The sequence below is a fragment of the Balaenoptera musculus genome, chromosome 2 (assembly GCF_009873245.2).
Source record: "Balaenoptera musculus isolate JJ_BM4_2016_0621 chromosome 2, mBalMus1.pri.v3, whole genome shotgun sequence".
Taxonomy (NCBI): Eukaryota; Metazoa; Chordata; class Mammalia; order Artiodactyla; family Balaenopteridae; genus Balaenoptera; species Balaenoptera musculus.
In genome coordinates this window covers 120670768-120692019 of record NC_045786.1, presented here as the reverse complement: position 1 = coordinate 120692019, position 21252 = coordinate 120670768, and the positions used below count along the sequence as shown (strand labels likewise).

Below are 21252 nucleotides of genomic sequence, written 5' to 3'. Positions count from 1 at the left end.
CATTTCTTTACTGTCATATTTGATTAAATGTTTAACTCGATATAAAATCCTAGGTTGGCAATAATTTTCCTTCAGTATTTTGAAGGCATTGATCCATTGTCTTTTATCTTGCCATGTGACTATTGAAAAGTCAGAAGCCATTCTGATTCCTGTTCATTTGCTTTTGAGTCTTTTAACTTCCCTCTCTGAAAGTCTTTTGGATATTTACTTTGTCTTCAATATTCTTAAATTTCACAGTGATGAATTTCAGTGTGACTTACTTTCTTATTCCTTATGTTGGAAATTCTGTGGAATTTTTAACTTGAAAAATCATATCCTTCAGTTCCATAAAACATTTAAATATATTATTTGATGTTTTCTTCTGAGAAAATCCTATTACTTTAATGTGGAAGTTCCTGGATCAATCAAGACATTAGCAAGTTAAGTCCAGTGATATATAGAACAAATGTATCATGACTGGATGGGGTTTATTCTAGGAAGGCATGTTGGTGTAAATTTGACTAATTTGCCACATTAACAATGCAAGAAGAAAGCCATGGGATGATCTAAATAGATACAGGAAAGGCATTTAATAATTTCAATATCCATGCATGATAAAAATCTTTCAGCAAGCTTGAAAAACAAGGCAATTCCACAAACTAATATATCCCCAAACTTGCTGGTGACCTTCGACCCCTAGTTCCTCTGCATCTGCAGATTCAACCAACCAAAGATTGTATAGTACAGTAGTATTTAATATTGAAAAACATTTGCATATAAGTTGACTGGTGCAGTTCAAACCCATCTTGTCAATTATTTTCTTTTTTCCTGGTTTGGTTTTATTTATCCTTATAGTTTTTTTTCCCTCCCTGTACTTAAAAATAATCTTTTTTCTGTTGTTGTAATGAGGTTTCAGGTGAGGATCCAGTGTGCCATGATTAGTGGAAAATCCAATAAGCAGTCTTTTAACTTTGTTTATGGTATCTTTTGTAGTACATAAGTTTAAAATTTTTGAGGTTTAAAATGTCAGTCTTTTCATACAGATCATTGAAGTTTTTGTGTTTGCTTAGAAAGTTCATTTCCAACTCAATATAATTAAAATATTTGGAGTCTAATACTTTACTAATTACTTTAATGTTTAACCCTTTAATCAATTTGATGTGTGTATGTGTGTGTGTGTGTGTGTGTGTGTGTGTGTGTGTAAGGATAAATAGAATGGGTCAGGGATCCGATATGATTTTTGCATGGATAGCAGATTTCCCAGTGTAATTTCTTAAATGATCTATTCTTTTCCCACTAGTGTCAATGACACTTTTATTTAGACTAAAGTTCTATACATGTGATTTTATATGACACCTATATTGTGCTCCCTTTATATCTTCATCATTTCCAATGCCAGTTCATACTGTTTCATTTACAATTTTTTTAAACATTTTTATTGGAGTATAATTACTTTACAATGGTGTGTTAAGTTCTGCTTTATAACAAAGTGAATCAGCTATACATATATGTGTATCCCCATATTTCCTCCCTCTTGCGTCTCCCTCCCGCCCTCCCTATCCCACCCCTCTAGGTGGTCACAAAGCACTGAGCTGATCTCCCTGTGCTATGTGGCTGCTTCCCACTAGCTATCTATTGTACATTTGGTAGTATATATATGTCCATGCCACTCTCTCACTTAGTCCCAGTTTACCCTTTCCCCTCCCCGTGTTCTCAAGTCCATTCTCTACCTCTGCGTCTTTATTCCTGTCCTGCCCCTAGGTTCTTCAGAAACATTATATTTTTTAGATTCCATATATATTTGTTAGCATACTGTGTTTGTTTTTCTCTTTCTGACTTATTTCACTCTGTATGACAGATTCTAGGTCCATCCACCTCACTACAAATAACTCAATTTCGTTTCCTTTTATGGCTGAGTAATATTCCATTGTATATATGTGCCACATCTTCTGTATCCATTCATCTGTTGATGGACACTTAGGTTGCTTCCATGTCCTGGCTATGGTAAATAGAGCTGCAATGAACATTGTGGTACATGACTTTTTTTGAATTATGTTTTCTCAAGGTATATGCCCAGTAGTGGGATTGCTGGGTTGTATGGTAGTTCTATTTTTAGTTTTTTAAGGAACCTCCATGCTGTTCTCCATAGTGGCTGTACCAATTTACATTCCCACCAACAGTGGAAGAGGGTTCCCTTTTCTCCACCCCCTCTCCAGCATTTATTGTTTGCAGATTTTTTGATGATGGCCATGCTGACTGGTGTGAGATGATACCTCATTGTAGTTTTGATTTGCATTTGTCTAATGATTAGTGATTTTGAGCATCCTTTCATGTGTTTGTTGGCGATCTGCATATCTTCTTTGGAGAAATATCTATTTAGGTCTTCTACCCTTTTCTGGATTGGGTTGTTTCTGTTTTTGATATTGAGCTGCATGAGTTGCTTGTAAATTTTGGAGATTAATCCTTTGTCAATTTCTTCATTTGCAATATTTTCTCCCATTCTGAGGGTTGTCTTTTTGTCTTGTTTCTGTTTTCCTTTGCTGTACAAAAGCTTTTAAGTTTCATTAGGTCCTATTTGTTTATTTTTATTTTTATTTTCATTCCTCTAGGAGGTAGGCCAAAAAGGATCTTGCTGTGATTAATGTCATAGAGTGTTCTGCCTATGTTTTTCCTCTAAGAGTTTTATAGATGTCTGACCTTACATTTAGGTCGTTAATCCATTTTAAGTTTATTTTTGTTTATGGTGTTGGGGAGTGTTCTAATTTCATTCTTTTACATTTGGCTATCTGGTTTTCACAGCACCATTTATTGAAGAGGCTATCTTTTCTCCATTGTATATCGTTGCCTCCTTTATCAAAAATAAGGTGACCATATGTGTGTGGGTTTATCTTTGGGCTTTGTATCCTGTTTCATTGATCTATATTTCCGTTTTTGTGCCAGTACCATACTGTCTTGATTACTGTAGCTTTGTAGTATAGTCTGAAGTCTGGGAGCCTGATTCCTCCAGCTCTGTTTTTCTTTCTGGAGATTGTTTTGGCTATTCTGGGTCTTTTCTGTTTCCATACGAATTGTGAAATTTTTTGTTCTAGTTCTGTGAAAAATGCCATTGGTAGTTTGATAAGGATTGCACTGAATTTGTAGATTGCTTTGGGTAGTATAGTCATTTTCACAATATTGATTCTTCCAATCCAAGAACATGGTATATCTCTCCATCTGTTTGTACCATCTTTAATTTCTTTCATCAATGTCTTATACTTTTCTGTATACAGGTCTTTTGTCTCTTTGGTAGGTTTATTCCTAGGTATTTTATTCTTTTTGTTGCAGTGGTAAATGGTAGTGTTTCCTTAATTTCTCTTTCAGGTTTTTCATCATTAGTGTATAAGATTGCAAGAGATTTCTGTGCATTAATTTTGTATCCTGTTACTTTACCAAATTCATTGATTGTCTCTAGTAGTTTTCTGGTAGCATCTTTAGGATTCTCTATGTATAGTATCATGTCATCTGCAAACAGTGACAGCTTTACTTCTTCTTTTCCGATTTGGATTCCTTTTATTTCTTTTTCTTTTCTGATTGCTGTGGCTAAAACTTCCAAAACTATGTTGACTAATAGTGGTGAGAGTGGACAGCCTTTTCTTGTTCCTGATCTTAGAGAAGATGGTTTCAGTTTTTCACCATTGAGAACGATGTTGGCTGTGGGTTTGTCATATACGGCCTTTATTATGTTGAGGTAAGTTCCCTCTATGCCTACTTTCTGGAGGGTTTTTATCATAAATCGGTGCTGAATTTTGTCGAAAGCTGTTTCTGCATCTATTGAGATGATCATATGGTTTTTCTCCTTCAATGTATTAATATGGTTTATCACATTGATTTGCGTATATTGAAGTATCCTTGCATTCTTGGGATAAACCCCACTTGATCATGGTGTATGATCTTTTTAATGTGCTGTTGGATTCTGTTTGCTAGTATTTTGTTGAGGATTTTTACATCTATGTTCATCAGTGATATTGGCCTGTAGTTTTCTTTCTTTGTGACGTCTTTGTCTGGTTTTGGTATCATGGTGATGGTGGCCTCGTAGAATGAGTATGGGAGTGTTCCTCCCTCTGCTATATTTTGGAAGAGTTTGAGAAGGATTGGTGTTAGCTCTTCTCTAAATGTTTGATAGAATTCGCCTGTGAAGCCATCTGGTCCTGGGCTTTTGTTTGTTGGAAGATTTTTAATCACAGTGTCAATTTCAGTGCTTGTGATTGGTCTGTTTATATTTTCTATTTCTTCCTGGTTCAGTCTCAGAAGGTTGTGCTTTTGTAAGAATTTGTCCATTTCTTCCAGGTTGTCCTTTTTATTGGCATATAGTTGCTTGTAGTAATCTCTCATGATCCTTTGAATTTCTGCAGTGTCAGTTGTTACTTCTCCTTTTTCATTTCTAAATCTATTGATTTGAGTCTTCTCCCTTTTTTTCTTGATGAGTCTGGCTAATGTTTTATCAATTTTGTTTTTCTTCTCAAAGAACAAGCTTTTAGTTTTATTGATCTTTGCTATTTTTTCCTTCATTTCTTTTTCATTTATTTCTGCTCTGATCTTTATGATTTCTTTCCTTCTCCTAACTTCAGGGTTTTCTTGTTCTTTCTCTACTTGTTTTAGGTGTAAGTTTTGGTTGTTTATTTGAGATGTTTCTTGTTTCTTGAGGTAGGATTTTATTGTTATAAACTTCCCTCTTAGAACTGCTTTTGCAGCATCCCATAGGTTTTGGGTTATCGTGTTTACATTGTCATTTTTTTCTAGGTATTTTTTGATTTCCTCTTTGATTTCTTCAGTGATCTCTTGGTTATTTAGTGGCATATAGTTTAGCTTCCATGTGTTTGTATTTTTTACAGTTTTTTTCCCTGTAATTGATATCTAGTCTCATAGCGTTGTGGTCGGAAAGGATACTTGATATGATTTCAGTTTTCCTAAATTTACCAAGACTTGATTTGTCACCCAGGATATGATCTATACTGGAAAGTATTCCATGCGCTCTTGAGGATAAAGTTTATTGTGTTGTTTTTGGATAGAATGTCTTATAAATATCAGTTAAATCCATCTTGTTTAATGTCTCATTTAAAGCGTGTGTTTACCTATTTATTTTCATTTTGGATGATCTGCCCATTAGCAAAAGTGGGGTGTTAAAGTTCTGTGCTATTATTGTGTTACTGTCGATTTCTCCTTTTATGGCTGTTAGCATTTGCCTTATGTGTTGTGGTGCTCCTATGTTGGTTGCATAAATATTTACAATTGTTATATCTTCTTCTTGGATTGCTCCCTTGATCATTATGTAGTGTCCTTCTTCGTCTCTTGTAATAGTCTTTAAAGTCTATTTTTTCTGATATGAAAATTACTACTCCAGCTTTCTTTTGATTTCTATTTGCTTGGAATATCTTTTTCCATCCCCTCACTTACAGTCTGTATATGTCGCTAGTTCTGAACTGGGTCTCTTGTAGACAACATATATATGGGTCTTGTTTATGTATCCATTCAGCTAGTCTATGTCTTTTGGTTGGAGCATTTAATCCATGTAGTTATCAATATGTATTTTCCTATTACCATTTTCTAAATTGTTTTGGGTTTGTTATTGTAGGTCTTTTCCTTCTCTTGTGTTTCCTGCCTAGAGATTTCCTTTAGCATTTGTTGTAAAGCTGGTTTGGTGGTGCTGAATTCTCTTAGCTTTTGCTTGTCTGTAAAGGTTTTGATTTCTGCATCGAATCTGAATGAGATCCTTGGTGGGTAAAGTAATCTTCGTTGTAGGTTTTTCCCTTTCATCACTTTGAATTTGTCCTGCCACTGCCTTCTGGCTTGCAGAGTTTCTGCTGAAAGATCAGCTGTTAACGTTATGGGGATTCCCTTGTATGTTATTTGCTGCTTTTCCCTTGCTGCTTTTAATATTTTTTCTCTGTATTTAATTTTTGATAGTTTGATTAATGTGGGTCTTGGCATGTTTCCCCTTGGATTTATCCTGTATGGGACTCTGAGCTTCCTAGACTTTGTTGACTATTTCCTTTCCCATATTAGGGAAGTTTTCAACTATAATCACTTCAAATGTTTTCTCAGTCCCTTTCTTTTTCTCTTCTTCTTCTGAGACCCCTATAATTCAAATGTTGGTGCATTTATTGTGAACCCAGAGGTCTCTGAGACTGTCCTCAATTCTTTTCATTCTTTTTTCTTTATTCTGCTCTACTGGAGTTATTTCCACTATTTTATCATCCAGGTCACTTATCCATTCTTCTGCCTCAGTTATTCTGCTATTTATTCCTTCTAGAGAATTTTTAATCTCATTTATTTTGTTGTTCATCATTGTTTGTTTGCTCTTTAGTGTTTCTAGTTCCTTGTTAAATGTTTCTTGTATTTTCTCCATTCTATTTCCAAGATTTTGGATCATCTTTACTATCATTACACTGAATTCATTTTCAGGTAGACTGCCTATTTCCTCTTCATTTGTTTGTTCTGATGGGTTTTTACCTTGCTTCTTTATCTGCTGTGTGTTTCTTTGTCTTCTCATTTTGCTTAACTTACTGTGTTTGGGGTCTCCTTTTTGCAGGCTGCAGGTTCTTAGTTCCCATTGTTTTTGGTGTCTTCCCACAGTGAGTAAAGTTGGTTCAGTGTGTTGTGTAGGCTTCCTGTGGAGGAGACTGGTGCCTGTGTTCTGGTAGACGAGACTGAATCTTGTCTTTCTGGTGGCAGGACCACGTCTGGTGGTGTGTTTTGGGGTGTCTGTGATCTTATTATGATTTTAGGCAGCCTCTCTGCTAATGGGTATGGTTGTGTTCCTGTCTTGTTAGTTGTTTGGCATAGGGTGTCCTGCACTGTAGCTTGCTGGTCGTTGAATGGAACTGGGTCTTAGCGTTGAGATGCAGATCTTTGGGAGAGCTTTCACCATTTGATATTATGTGGAGCCGGGAGGTCTCTGGTAGACCAGTGTCCTGAACTTGGCTCTCCCACCTCAGAAGCACAGGCTTGACACCCTGACAGAGTATCAAGACCCTGTCAGCCACACAGCCCAGAAGAAAAGGGAGAAAAAAAAGAAAGAAATAAAATAAAGTTATTGAAATGAAAAATTTTTAAAGATTGTTACAAATAAAAAAAATTGAAAAGTTATAAAAAAAAGAAGAAAGAAGGAAAGAAAGAAGAGAGCAACCAAACCAAAAAACAAATCCACCAATGATAACAAGCGCTAAAAAATTATACTAAAAAAAAAAAAAAAAAGGACAGACAGAACCCTAGGACAAATGGTAAAACAAAGCTGTACAGAGAAAATCACACAAAGTCCATCACCTCAATTTTGTGATGATTCATTGTCTATTCAGGTATTCCAGAAATGCAGGGTACATCAAGTTGATTGTGGAGTTTTAATCCGCTGCTCCTGTGGCTGCTGGGAGAAATTTCCCTTTCTCTTCTTTGTTCGCACAGCTCTTGGGGTTCAGCTTTGGATTTGGCCCCACCTCTGCATGTAGGTCGCCTGAGGGCATCTGTTCTTTGCTGAGACAGGACAGGGTTAAAGTAGCAGCTAATTAGGGGTTTCTGGCTCACTCAGGAGGGGATGAGGGAGAGAAGGGTACAGAATGCAGGGGGAGCCTGTGGTGGCAGAGGCCGGCGTGACATTGCAACAGTCTGAGGGCGCCGTGTGTTCTCCCGGTGAAGTTGTCCCTAGGTCACAGGACCCTGGCAGTAGTGGGCTGCACAGCCTCCTGGGAGGGGAGGTGTGGACAGGTACCTGTGTTTGCACACAGGCTTCTTGGTGGCTGCAGAAGCAACCTTAGCATTTCATGCCTGTTTTTGGGGTCCGTGCTGATAGCCATGGCTCATGCCCTTCTCTGGACCTTGTTTAGGCAGTGCTCTGAATCCCTTCTCCTCGTGCACCGCGAAACAGTGGTCTCTCGCCTCTTAGGCACTTCCAGACTGCTTTCCCAGACTCCCTCCCAGCTAGCTGTGGTGCACTAGCCCCCTTCAGGCTGTGTTCATGCAGCCAACCCCGCTCCTCTCCCTGGGATCTGAACTCTGAAGTTGGAGCCTCAGCTCCCAGCCCCCACCCACCCCAGCAGGTGAGCAGACAAGCCTCTCAGGCTGGTGAGTGCTGGTCAGCACTGATCCTCTGTGCGGGAATCTCTCTGCTTTGCCCTCTGCACCACTGTTGCTGCGCTCTCCTCTGTGGCTCCAAAGCTTCCCCCCCACCCACCCCCCCATCTCCGCCCGTGAAGGGGCTTCCTAGAGTGTGGAAACTTTTCCTCCTCCACAGCTCCCTCCCAGAGGTGCAGGTCCTGCCCCTATTCTTTTATCTCTCTTTTTTCTTTTTTCTTTTGCCATACCCAGGTACATGGGGAGTTTCTTGCCTTTAGGGAAGTCTGAGGTCTTCTGCCAGCGTCCAGTAGGTGTTCTGTAGGAGTTGTTCCACATGTAGATGTATTTCTGATGTATTTGTGGGAGGAAGGTGATCTCCACGTCTTACACCTCCACCATCTTGAAGGTCTCTCTCATTTACTATTACTACATATTTTATTTTAATAGCTGATGAGGCAATGTTTTCTTGACTGTATTTGCTAATTTTTTTTTCCATATGCACTTTACAATTCGATTTTAATGTTCCATAAGTATTCTGTTGAGATATTATTTGAGAATACTTTGAATTTCTAGATGTATTTTGAGATAGTTAATTTTCATTCTCAGTCTGGTCAGTTTAAGACTATCAACTCTCTGAAGGTTGTGATCATGTGTGTTTGGTTCATGACTTAATCCTCATTGCCTAACCTGGTGTAGGGACCCAATAATATATTTATATGTAATACACTATGTGTAATAAATAAATAAATAAATAAATAAATAAATAAGTAGAAATGTGTAACCTTTCTTTACAACTGATATACTATTCACTGCAATAAAAATGAGATATCATTAGCTAGCACCAGATCCACTGAGGCAAAAATATCTCCCATCATTAAAGCATTATCTCACTAAATTCAGAAAATCTCAGTTAAGCAAGAAAAAATAGCTTACTTTGTGTATGTTTATGAACATACACTTGTGGTGATTTGTGCACAACATAATAAAAAAGTACATTTGGTTTTATTTAAGAATTACTGCTAATTACATGATTTGGACTAATGCCAGTAACAGTAATAAAAGTATTTAAAATGTTAGCTGTATGCTGCTTTGTGACTTTAACATTTAAGTAATTAGGCTTTAAATAGAATCTGTTATAAATTTGACTTTGTTAACTTTGTTAAGGCAAATATATGTCATATATTTCATATTATTACTTAGATAGGGTTGCTTGTTTAAAAATTTTAGCCTTGGCTCTTAAAATGAGTATTCCTTTATTTTATCCAAAACACTAGAGGACACTTTTTCTTTCTCCTCTTTTCACTTTGTTGACAGATTGCTTTATGTACTCCAATCTTACTGTAGATTTTTCTGTATTCTCTATACATCTTTCTCTCTAAGAGTTGGGAACACAGAACTACCTGGCTTTGGCATTGTGCCTCTGGCTGCTGACTATAAAAACAAAAGTACCTCATGTGGTACTTTTGACAGGGCCCTGATTTAACAAATGGCGGATTCCTAGTTTACAATTCATTCAGACTCTCATTATGTAAGACAGGGACCCTAAGGCTGCAAAGATAATAAAATTAAAAAATTGAAAACCTTTAGGGACAGATGAATTGCCTTCCTTATGTTATCTGAATTGCTGTCTGTTAATCTTTGGGAGACGTTTATTAACTTCATATATTTTCTAAGTGAAAGGGATGTTGGTACATTTCCCTTTTCTGATCTAGATGTTGCAAATGAAGTAAATGCTTTGATAAAAAGCCATGAGGGAGAGCATGTTTTACTATAGTGTCAATTCTCTGATGTAAATATTATTTGAATTTATTGATATGTTAAGCTCCTAGCTCTTGGGTTCATATCAGAACAATGCAGGGAGATATTGAAAGGCTTACCTATGTAAATTTCTTTCTGTTGTATTGTTTGACAGCATGCCAACTTAAATCTTTTCCATTATTTATTTTAAATTTTGAAAATATTTTTGTTCATGTATTTTAGGCTACAAAAGAACTTAAACAGTACTTTGCTCTTTAGCAGCTATTTGCACACACATTAAGGACAATGAAATAAAAGTAAAGCAAAATCCTTTCCAACTGATTAAGAAACAATTTAATAGAGCTCTTTCAAATATATGTTACATTAGGTTTTTAAAAATATTATGAGTTTCTTTAAACTAACTTGAGATTATTATGTTTTTTAAATGAATTTTTTTCACTAGTCATAATTGTTAAAATTTACTAGGTTACTAAGTCTTCTTAGAAAATGTAAGTCCTTGTTTAGAGCTGCATAATAGTTCATATTGTGATTGTATAGTGGTTTATTTAGTCATTCTCTTATGGACTGAATTGTATCCTCCCAAAATTCATATGTTAAAGCCCTAACCCCCAATGTGACTGTGTTTTGAGATAGGGCCTTTAAGGAGGGATTTAAGGTTAAATGATGTTATAAGGGTGGAGGTCCTAATTCAGTAGGACTGACGAGCTTATAAGACAAGTAAGAGATGACAGAGCTCATTCTCTCTCTCTCTCCACAGAGGAAAGACCATGTGAGGACCCAAAAAAGGAGGCACCATGAAAGGTAAGGAGAGAAGCCTCACCAAAAATCAACCCTAGTAGCTCCTTGCTCTCAGACTTCCAGCCTCCAGAACCATGAGTATAAAAGTTCTGTTGTTTTAGTCACCCAGTCTGTGATATTTTGTTATGGCAGCACAGCAGAATAATATATCCTGTTAGTGAACATTTACTATTACATTTTGTTTTGTTTGTTTTATATGTTTTACTATTACTATTTTGCTATTATATATTACTATTTACTATTATATTTTATTTTACTAATATACTTACTATTATATTTTATAATATAGTGACTAAATAGTAATTTTATATTTTTTACTGCAATGTTTTACTATTATATTGATGCAATGGGAATTCTTATCATAAATATTTATGTATATCTAGTAAAAATTTTTCTAGTAAAATTCAATGTGTGGCAATGCTGAGCCAAAAGCTATACATTTTGGGTCAAAAGCTAGGGGAAATTTTTATCAAAAATTTTTGTCCAAATGTGTTTTATACAAGTTTATATGGCCATCAATTGCATATGAGAGCTCCTTTCATCACAGGCTTGCCCAAACTGCATTTTAACAAAAAAAATGTTTCCTGAAGTAAAAAGTAAAGAGCTCTTTTTCTCCTTTGAATATATATTTCTTTGATTATTTTTAAATTTGATATTCTTTACATATTTATGGGTTAATTTTTATTTCTTCTATACTGGATTGCCATTCATGTTCTTTGCCCATTTTTCTGGGTGTGTATCCTTTTGTATACTAATGATAAAACCGATGAAGCTGTGCTTGAAAAAGAGGTCTCCCATTTTCATTTCTTAGTACAGAATTGATGTACGGCATAAGGAAAAAAAATAACTACCTATGTTGCATCTCCATTAGACATTTAAAATATTCATTTATTCACCTATCATTTGATGAATATTGAATGTCTTCTATGTGCCTGGCAATTCTCTATGCCCTAGTATTAGAGAACTGAACAAAATACTGTCTTTACTTTCTGAAATTTATGTTCTCATGAAGAAGTGACAGGAAGCAAGCAATGTGTTGGATGGTGTTAAGAGCATAAAACAGAGTAAAGGGTATAAGAAGGGCTGGGAGTGGGGAGGGTGGTTGCTGTTTTACAAAGGTGTGTCAGGGATGGTCTCTAACAAAGTGACTTTTAAGATCTGAAGAAAGTTCGAGAGTGGGCCAAGTGGCTGTCTGGAGGAAAATCTTTCCCTGAAGTGGGAATTGCAAATGCAGAGACCTTGAAGCCAATGTGTCCTTGTATGATATCAGTTTTAAAAAATTGTATAGGGGCTTCCCTGGTGGTGCAGTGGTTGGGAGTCCGCCTGCCAATGCAGGGGACATGGGTTCGAGCCCTGGTCTGGGAAGATCCCACATGCCGCGGAGCAACTAGGCCCGTGAGCCACAACTGCTGAGACTGCGCGTCTGGAGCCTGTGCTCCGCAACAAGAGAGGCTGCGATAGTGAGAGGCCCGCGCACCGTGATGAAGAGTGGCGCCCGCTTGCCGCAGCTGGAGGGAGTCCTTGCGCAGAAACGAAGACCCAACACAGCCATAAATAAATAAACAAATCTAAAAAAAAAAAAAAAATTTGTATGTTGTTGTTAATGTCGGAGAGGGGAAATTTCCCGCTCTTGAGTTCTTGTGGCTGGACTAATAATAACATTGACATAAGGCAGATTAATAGGAGAAAAAGAAAAAAAAAAATATGTGCACATGGAAGTCTCATAGAAATGGGACCTAATAAGTGGCCAAAGCTGGCAGCTTTTATACTTTTCCACAAAGACAATGAATTGGTGAGGAATTGACAGGACAAGGAAACTTAGGTTTGGGTGCTTAATTAGTACAGAATCTAAACAGAATTTGGACTTAGAGTACTAAATTAAAGAAGTAACAAAATTTGTTTATATAGTCTTCTCAGTCCAAATTCCCTACCTCTGGTGATAAGGGTGTCCTTCCACTCCAAATACAGAGCATGCACCTTTCACATCAGAGATTCGTTTCCTGCTTTCAGGGAGACAGAGAGTAGGATCAAAGTGTCCCTCTTGCATTAGCTGGTTCTTAAGTAAGTTTAATTCAAAATAATCAATATGCCACTGAGGGAGAAAAGACAGTCTCTTCAGCAAGTGGTGTTGGGAAAGCTGGACAGTGCATGTAAGTCAATGAAGTTAGAACACACGTTCACACCAAACACAAAAATAAACTCAAAATGGTTTAAAGACGTAAATATAAGACATGACACCATAAAACTCCTAGAAGAGAACATAGGCAAAACATTCTCTGACATAAATTGTACCAATGTTTTCTTAGGTCTCCTAAGGCAATAGAAATAAAACCAAAAATAAACAAGTGAGACCTAATCAAGCTTATAATCTTTTGCACAACAAAGGAAACTATAAATAAAATGAAAAGACAACCTACAGACTAGGAGAAAATATTTGCGAATGATGAGACTGACAGGGCTTAATTTCCAAAATATACAAACAGCTCATACAACTCAATAACAAAAAAACAAACAACCCAATCAAAAATGGGCAGAAGACCTAAATAGACATTTCTTCAAAGAAGACATACAGATGGCCAGCAGGCACATATAAAGATGCTCAACATCGCTAGTTATTAGAGAAATGCAAATCAAAACTACAGTGTGGTGCCACCTCACACTGGTTAGAATGGCCATCATTTAAAAAGTCTACAGATAACAAATGCTGGAGAGGGTGTGGAGAAAAGGGAACCCTTCTACACTGTTTGTGGGAATGTAAATTGGTGCAGCCACTATGGAGAACAGTATGGAAGTTCCTTGAAAAACTAAAAATAGAGTTACCATATGATCCAGTGATCTCACTCCTGGGCATATATCTGGAGAAAATGATAATTCAAAAAGATACATGAACCCCAATGTTCATAAGAGTACTATTTACAATAGCCAGGACATGGAAGCAACCTAAGTGTCCATCGACAGATGAATGGATAAAGAAGATATGGTATATATATACAGTGGAATATTACCAGTCATAAAAAAGAATGAAATAATGCCATTTGAAGCAACATGGATGGACCTAGAGATTATCATATTAAGTGAAGTAAGTCAGACAAAGACAAATACCATATGATATCACTTACATGTGGAATCTAAAATATGACACAAATATACTTATTTACAATACAGAAACAGAGTATTTTCATAGGCATAGAAAATAAACTTATAGTTAGCAAAGGGGAAAGTGGGTGTGGGAGGGATAAATTAGGAGTTTGGGATTAGCAGACACAAACTACTATATATAAAATAAACAACAAGCTCCTGTTGTGCAGCACAGGAAACTATATTCAATATGCTGTAATAAACCATAATGGAAAAGAATATGAAAAAGAATATATAACTGAATTATTTTGCTGTACACCAGAAACTAACACAACATTGTAAATCAACTATACTTCAATTTTAAAAAATGCCATTGAGGCATATTTTAGGGTGGCCTGCCCTTGGCCCCAACACTCTTACTGTATTTTTAAGAGCCTTCATTCTCTATGAATTTAGTATTAAATAGAAGATGATTCCTCATTTAAGTACTAAAGATGGTTAGGATTAGACTTACTAGTATGTATTCTCTTTGGTTAATTTTTCAACCATTATTTTTGAACTGGGCCATTTCTCAGGTACTTGGGCACATCACTGAACTAACAGATACAACGTTCAATACTTTTTGATTAGGACTGTATGTTATTGCTGTGTTGAAATCATGGTGGAAACTATTGCTTGAGTTCGTATAATACTTGAGATATATATGGCAGCATTTCTAAGCATGGGTTCCATGGAATGCTATTTGAGAAATTTTAATATCTTTCCAAGAAAATATTCTTTGTCAAACAGATTTTGGAAATGCTACATATCCTTCCCTTTTCTGAAGAGCTTTCCACTAATGAATTGCAAATGCAAGGGCCTTGAAGACTCTGTGCTTGTATTAGCTTACTAACAGCTATGTAAAATCCTAAAGAACCACATGTTTCTGATGAATACTTATTGACTTGATATGGGAAAACATCTTGTGAAACACTAGCTTTAATTATTAGATAAGTACATTGAACTTCATTTTTTTCCTCCTGGAAACCAGATGAGTATTATATCAGAAGATAAACTACCTTCCCAAACCATAGTTTATTATTATAAAATTATCATTTTTTTAGTAGTTCTGAATTAAACCCAGTTATAAAATAATTTGGAATAATATAACATCAAGACCCTGTATTTAAGAAGATACTTTATTAGACTGTCTTTCGTGACCCAAAATCTCTGACTTCCATCTGAAGATAAACCACCAATGGAAAATCCTTACTTTGTGTAGGCAGATACACCCTCTTGAGTGGCTTCACTTCTTGGTAAGTATCCTTTTTCTTCCAGTGCCTCGTAAAGCTTTTCAATTTACTCTAAAATGAGGAATCACATACTTCACCTTTCAGTGAGCTAATTGATATTTGTTTCACATTGAATTTTCACTCAGTGGATTATAAAACTAGAGATATTTCAGTCTTAGATTTCTAACAGCCCAGCTCATTGGAAAGGGGAGGAGAAAAAGGTGATACCTCTTTCCTGGACCAGGAGGTTAGATGTCCTTTCTGATGGAAAATATTCAGAAGGCCCAATCTGGTCTGTCTTATTACAGAAGTTAATACCTTGGACCTAAAGCATTCACATACTAAAGCCTTGACCACCTATCGTCTTGTGCATATGATTGTTATTTCACTAGATACCTAGTAATAACCTCATATTTTAAAAGGCAACTGTAAATATGAAGGTGTCATTATTCAATGCTACAATATATTTATTAAATATTTTTACTATTCATAAAATATTTTGATTAGTTTTGGTTTAGTTAGATACATCTATGATTTTTTTTTTCCAGAAAGTGTATGTAAGGAGTATACTTTCTTTTTTTTTTTTTAATATTTTATTTATTTGTTTGTTTATTTTTGGCTGCACTGGGTCTTCATTGCTGCGCACGGACTTTCTCTAGTTGCGGTGAGCGGGGGCTACTCTTCACTGCGGTGTGCAGGCTTCTCATTGCGGTGGCTTCTCTTGTTGTGGAGCACGGCCTCTAGCCGCGCAGGCTTCCGTAGTTGTGGCTCGCAGGCTCTAGAGTGCAGGCTCAGTAGTTGTGGCACACGGGCTTAGTTGCTCCCTGGCATGTGGGATCTTCCCGGACCAGGGCTTGAACCCGTATGCCCTGCATTGGCAGGCAGATTCTTTACCCCTGCGCTACCAGGGAAGCCCAGGAGTATACTTTCTATACTTCCACAAGTACTTATGTGCCTGAGAGTTTCATTCATTTACTTTCAAATGAGAATAGTACTTGGATGGGTTGATTTTTGAATTGAAAGTTTTTCTCTTTGAAACTCAAATTTAGGATTTTTCTTTATTTTTGAAATTAGAAAAAAAAGGGATATATTTAGTGTGCTTCCTTTTCATTAATAATGCTTGGCACCAGGAAATGTCTTTTCATCTGAAAAACTGAAGTTCTTCAGGTCATTAAAAATTTATTGTATTATTTCTTTATTTTTTGCATATTTTCACATCATTTTAAAAATCCCTTTTTAGTATTGGTATAACTATATCTTTTGGATACAGTTTTCTGTATCAGTTATCTATTAAATTATAACAAACCACTTCAAAACTTATTTTTATGAGTTTAGTTTTATTAAGATACCACGAAGAGGTTTTAATTTTGTTAGTATGTTCATTCAGTCTAGCTAAACACAGCTGAATTCATTGTTAAAAAAGAAAACATGTGATGTGCCATTATAAATACTTTTTTGTTGTGCCATACAGTTTAATTTGTTGTCTTTTTTTAGTCTATCTTTAGAATCAACCCTAACTTGGCTAGCATTTTCACCTTTTGTTATTGTATATAAGCTAAGTTAGCTCTCAGGAATCACCCTAGGATTGTCATCAATATTCCCTGGTCACATCTTGATTCTTGCTGCATTGGTGACCTGTTGTGTGGACACTGACATTGCCTTCCAGTGGGCATGTGTTTATCAACACTGTGATTATATGCTTCATAATCATATAAAGCATATAATCACAGTGCGATTATATATAAATCATAGGTCCTGCTACCTATGAAACTATTTTCAAACTAGGGCAAAGTATAAAGAACTTGAATAGAAAAAGCTACCAGTAGCTTACTTACATAGTGAGCTTCAATGAAACCTGTTGCTTTCCTTTCAGAGTTACTTAAATAAAAGTAGCCATTATGAGACACTGTATATGGTAGGAGCTCAATAGATATTTCCTTCCCTCTCCACTTCCTCCTTGTGTTTTTCCTAATCCACGCTTTTGCTAGACTGTGCAGATCATGTCATTATTAAGGGGTACTTTTACTAAGTGAGTATGAGAATGGTCCTCATATGATAAAGAAAGGAGTGTCTTTTTCACATATATGTAGGAGAGTTGAAGGAAATAGGACTAGACTGAATACCCAAAGCCATTTCTTTTAGATATATATATATTTACTGTGTGTGGATATTTACAAACCTTTTACACTAGCATGTATTTATAGTTTGTAGAGCAGGGCTGATATTACAAATAGATGAATAGTTGATTACTACTCAGTGTGATTTGGGGGCAGTGATTTCTTTCAAGTATCTTTACTGGCTTGTACTATAAGGAGTATAGCCTTGAACTGCCTCCTCTTGTATTTTTCATGCTGAACTTGGCTGACTCTTTATTGAGTTTAGTCTTGGGTGTCTTCATATCTTCTGGTTTCCCCCCAAATGATCTTTTTAAAATTTTGTTGATAATCTTAAAAATTATATAACCATATTCTGAATCACCTGAGGCAGAAAGAGTCAGAGCAAATATGTGACTTAAAGTTGTTTATCATTCTGTTCTGAAAAATAAGTTTTTGATATAGAATGCTATTTTATCAGTAGGTAAAAATTTTTGACTTAAACCAGACATTATGATATATAATAATTCAATCATTTATTTATTCGGTCATTCAACACTAACCATTGAGTGCTCAGGAGTAATAAAGGCAAGCATTTTTCTTATAGTCTAGTAGGCAGACATTAAACAAATGATTATTACATATTTAATTATATCTGTCCTAGTGTATTTATAGAAGTCAAGCTCATTGAAATTCACTAACAGATATTAATATTTCAGAAGACAGTTACATGATAAATGCTCATTATAGAATTGTAAATAAGGACTGAATTAGTACATTTATCTGTATTTCCTTCTGGGGTATTCATACTTTTAAAATGATAAAACAAGTTGCACGTTTACTTTTGTTTGATTGAGTATAAGTTTTGCTTATATTCAGCTGCAATTGTACTAAACTTTTGAGGCTGTAAGCTTCTGAATAGGTGTCCGTGATGCTTCACAGCTGTATATAGTAATTAGTGATGTAAGGCAAGACCTTAGATGAAAGTGATAATGGTAATGTTTTATTTCTCTAAAAAAATGTGAATGCTAAGGAATGTAATCAATTTAGAAGATGATGTTTTAATTGGAAAATTGATGACTACATGATAATAGTTAAAAGGAGATATGAATAATCTTGCCATAATGGGAGCATAGATAAAAATATTCCTTTTTTATGAATAAAAATAATTTTACCCCATAATATATATTTTTAAATCTCCACAGGAAATGAATCATTTAAATAGAAGATAGGAGAAACTTAGATAATGGTGTTTTCCAGTTGTAAGCATGTATGTCAGTGGGCAAAATGGGTTGCTTCAATAAAAATATTTATATCATGTCATCACCATTCATAGTCAATGTGTATGTGACTTCAAAAATTACAAAAAAACCTTAATGTATATATATATATATTTTTGCCAGAATGATGTCAAATTATCAGCTTGACATTTTAAATAACTAAATCAATAAGGTTTTTGAATGGATCCAGTAAACTGCTCTTACAGATTCAGATATATACAAACCAGGTTTAAGATGATATCTCTAAGAGGGGTGGGATGGGGAGGGTGGAAGGGAGATGCAAGAGGGAGGGGATATGGGGATATAAGTATACGTATAGCTGATTCACTTTGTTACACAGCAGAAACTAACACAACAATGTAAAGTAATTATACTCCAATAAAGATGTTTAAAAAAATTTAACCCCCCCCCTAAAAAATAATATCTCTAGGGATTAGTGAATGGCTCTCTTCCACCCTAGCAGTTTTAATATAGAAAATTATCCCAAAGAGTGAGTCTAATTCTACCTCCTGCATGTGGCTGGAGGCTAGCAATACATCCTTCAGGAACTGCAGGAAACCTCCTTGCTTTCTTCTGAAATGATTCCCTTGACATACATTCAAATAGGACTTGAGAAAATAATCTCCAACTTTAGTGGAGGTCAATTATGTAACCACTGCTAAGACAATTACATCATATTCTTCAAGAAAGTTGCAAGAAGCTGCAGTTGAAAGAAGTGTGTGTGTTTGTGTGTGTGTGTGTGAGAAAGAGAGACAGAGACAGAGAGACATAGAGAGAGATTCTGCTGCTGCTGGTATTTTGCTGTTTATCTTTGGTAATAAAAGAGTAAATCTTATTGCTGAGCTGCTTGCCACGTGGTGTCTACTTTTGGTGCTCCCTTCCGTACTCCTTGCCATGACCCTTCTCCAATTATGCGTCAGGAAAAAGAACTGCTTCCTGTCATTGTTTAAAATGGACTCAGCCTCAGAAATTCTGTCTGAAAGTTTACTCTATTCCCTCATTGGGAAAGCAGTTTTTAAAGCACAAGATTTTTTTAAATGGAGTTTTTAATGTTAAAACAAAGGGAAACACAACTTTGGAAATGTTGTGTTCCTAATGAATTATTATTTCTTAAGGGAGAAAGTTTTTCAAAATGAGTTTTATATTTTTAAGAGGAAATTATGTTTTTTCTTCTAGTGTATTTATAAAATAAATGAATAAACCCAAAGGGCTTCATTTTGATTGTTGTTCTTCTATTAGCGTTGCAGCTTTTGTTGTACATTTTTAGCAAGTTTCATAAAAAAAAAATTTGGAAAATTTGGTTATTTATATAAGGCTTAACATATCACGCTTTTCTAACAGAATATTTAACTTTTTGCCAAATGCACACTTCACAAATTACTAATTTGTCTTGGGTTAAGTACAAGTAATAAGCTTGGGGTAGCATATCTGTTAACATAGCTTCTAGAGCTGGGGACAAGTTCAACTGTTAATGTATGTCTCTCCTTCCTTCATTTCACAGTATAATTGCCTTCCATGGTGGATTATTTTCTATAGAAACCTGTCAAAATAATTGTTTCCCTTTTCCCCTATGCCACAATGAATTTTTAACTTATTGGCAATGAATTTTTAACTTATTTTCGTTTTTTATTGTGAGGTATTTATTATATATGAAAGTAATACTATATACTAAAACAAATAATAAAGTGATTACTACTATAAACTATTCAGGTTATGAAACCAAACATCACCAATATGATTAAAGCTACTCCTCCTCATCCTGTAATCTCATTACTCCCCACCAGAGGTAAGCTTCTTTTTCGTGAAACACTCTGTCACTTGGCTTAGGGCCTTTTCACTTGATTTTGTCTTACCCTTGCTTTTTCTAAATCTTTGCTGGTTTCTTCTCCATTTCCAGCTGTTGTATCTTTACTGGCATAAACAAGCATAGCCACTAGTACCTTATATGAAACTGTTTCTCTAGCAAATACTTATTTATCCATCTACATCATTAAAGAAAATCAAAATCATTTTACTCTCATATGACAGTGAAAAAAGTATATATTTATTTCTTGACTCAGGGCCCCATCAACTCTGTTGCTTTCTATCATAATATAATCTGGGAATAACTTGATAGTGATGACATCCCAGAGAATATTTGATGATGTTATGTTAATTAGACCTTTCTTTGGTTATCCTATTACTGCATAACAAATTACACATTAAGTAGCAGCTTAAAACAATCATTTTAATTTTGTTCACAGTTTTGGAGATAAGGAATTTGGGAAGGGCTAGAACACATGATGGTTGCATTCATATTTTGGTTGGGGATTTAGTCATTTGAAAGCCTGTCTAGGCTGGACATCCAAGATGGTTCATTCACATGGCTGGCCTTGACATTGGCTATCAGCTGGGAACTCAGCTGGAGCTATAGACCAAACACCTCACACGACTTTTTCATGTGACCTGGACTTCTTACAGCATGGCTACTGGGTTTTGAGAGGGAGTGTCCAAGAGGGAGTGACAAAGAATGAACATTTCAAAGGTTCAAGGCGGAGAGTCTCCAAGTCTTTTGACTTAGCCCTGCAAGTCCTGTGGCATCACTTCTATTGCCAGTCAGTCACCAAGGCCAGCCAGATTCAAGGGGAAGGGAATTCAATTTTACATCTCAATGGGAGGAATGTCAAAGCATTTGTAGTTGTCTTTATCCCACCACAGACCTGGTGAGTTTAAAGAACTAAGGACCCTATTTGCCTTAATAAGAAACATGAATTCTAGAGGGTAGATTTTATATCTTATTAAAGCTCAGGGGCCTGTCACATGGGTGAAATTTCTAATGTTCATTTATTTGAGTCATGTTAAGACATCCCTTCTAAAGTGAGAAAAAATTGTTGCACTTTACCTTGCCTGCTATAAAGACAGAGACACAGT

At 35.7% G+C, this 21252-nt stretch overlaps 1 protein-coding gene across 1 annotated transcript in view; it reads right to left on the bottom strand.

Annotated features, from left to right (window-relative positions):
- The window catches only part of LOC118889904 (transcription elongation factor 1 homolog), a 56845-nt gene extending 36575 nt beyond the window's left edge, over positions 1–20270 (bottom strand). Inside the window, exon 1 of the mRNA XM_036842043.1 lies at positions 20196–20270. Within this exon, the coding sequence (XP_036697938.1) occupies positions 20196–20270 (75 nt within the window). The remainder of the gene's footprint in view (positions 1–20195) is intronic.
- Positions 20271–21252: the final 982 nt, after the last annotated feature.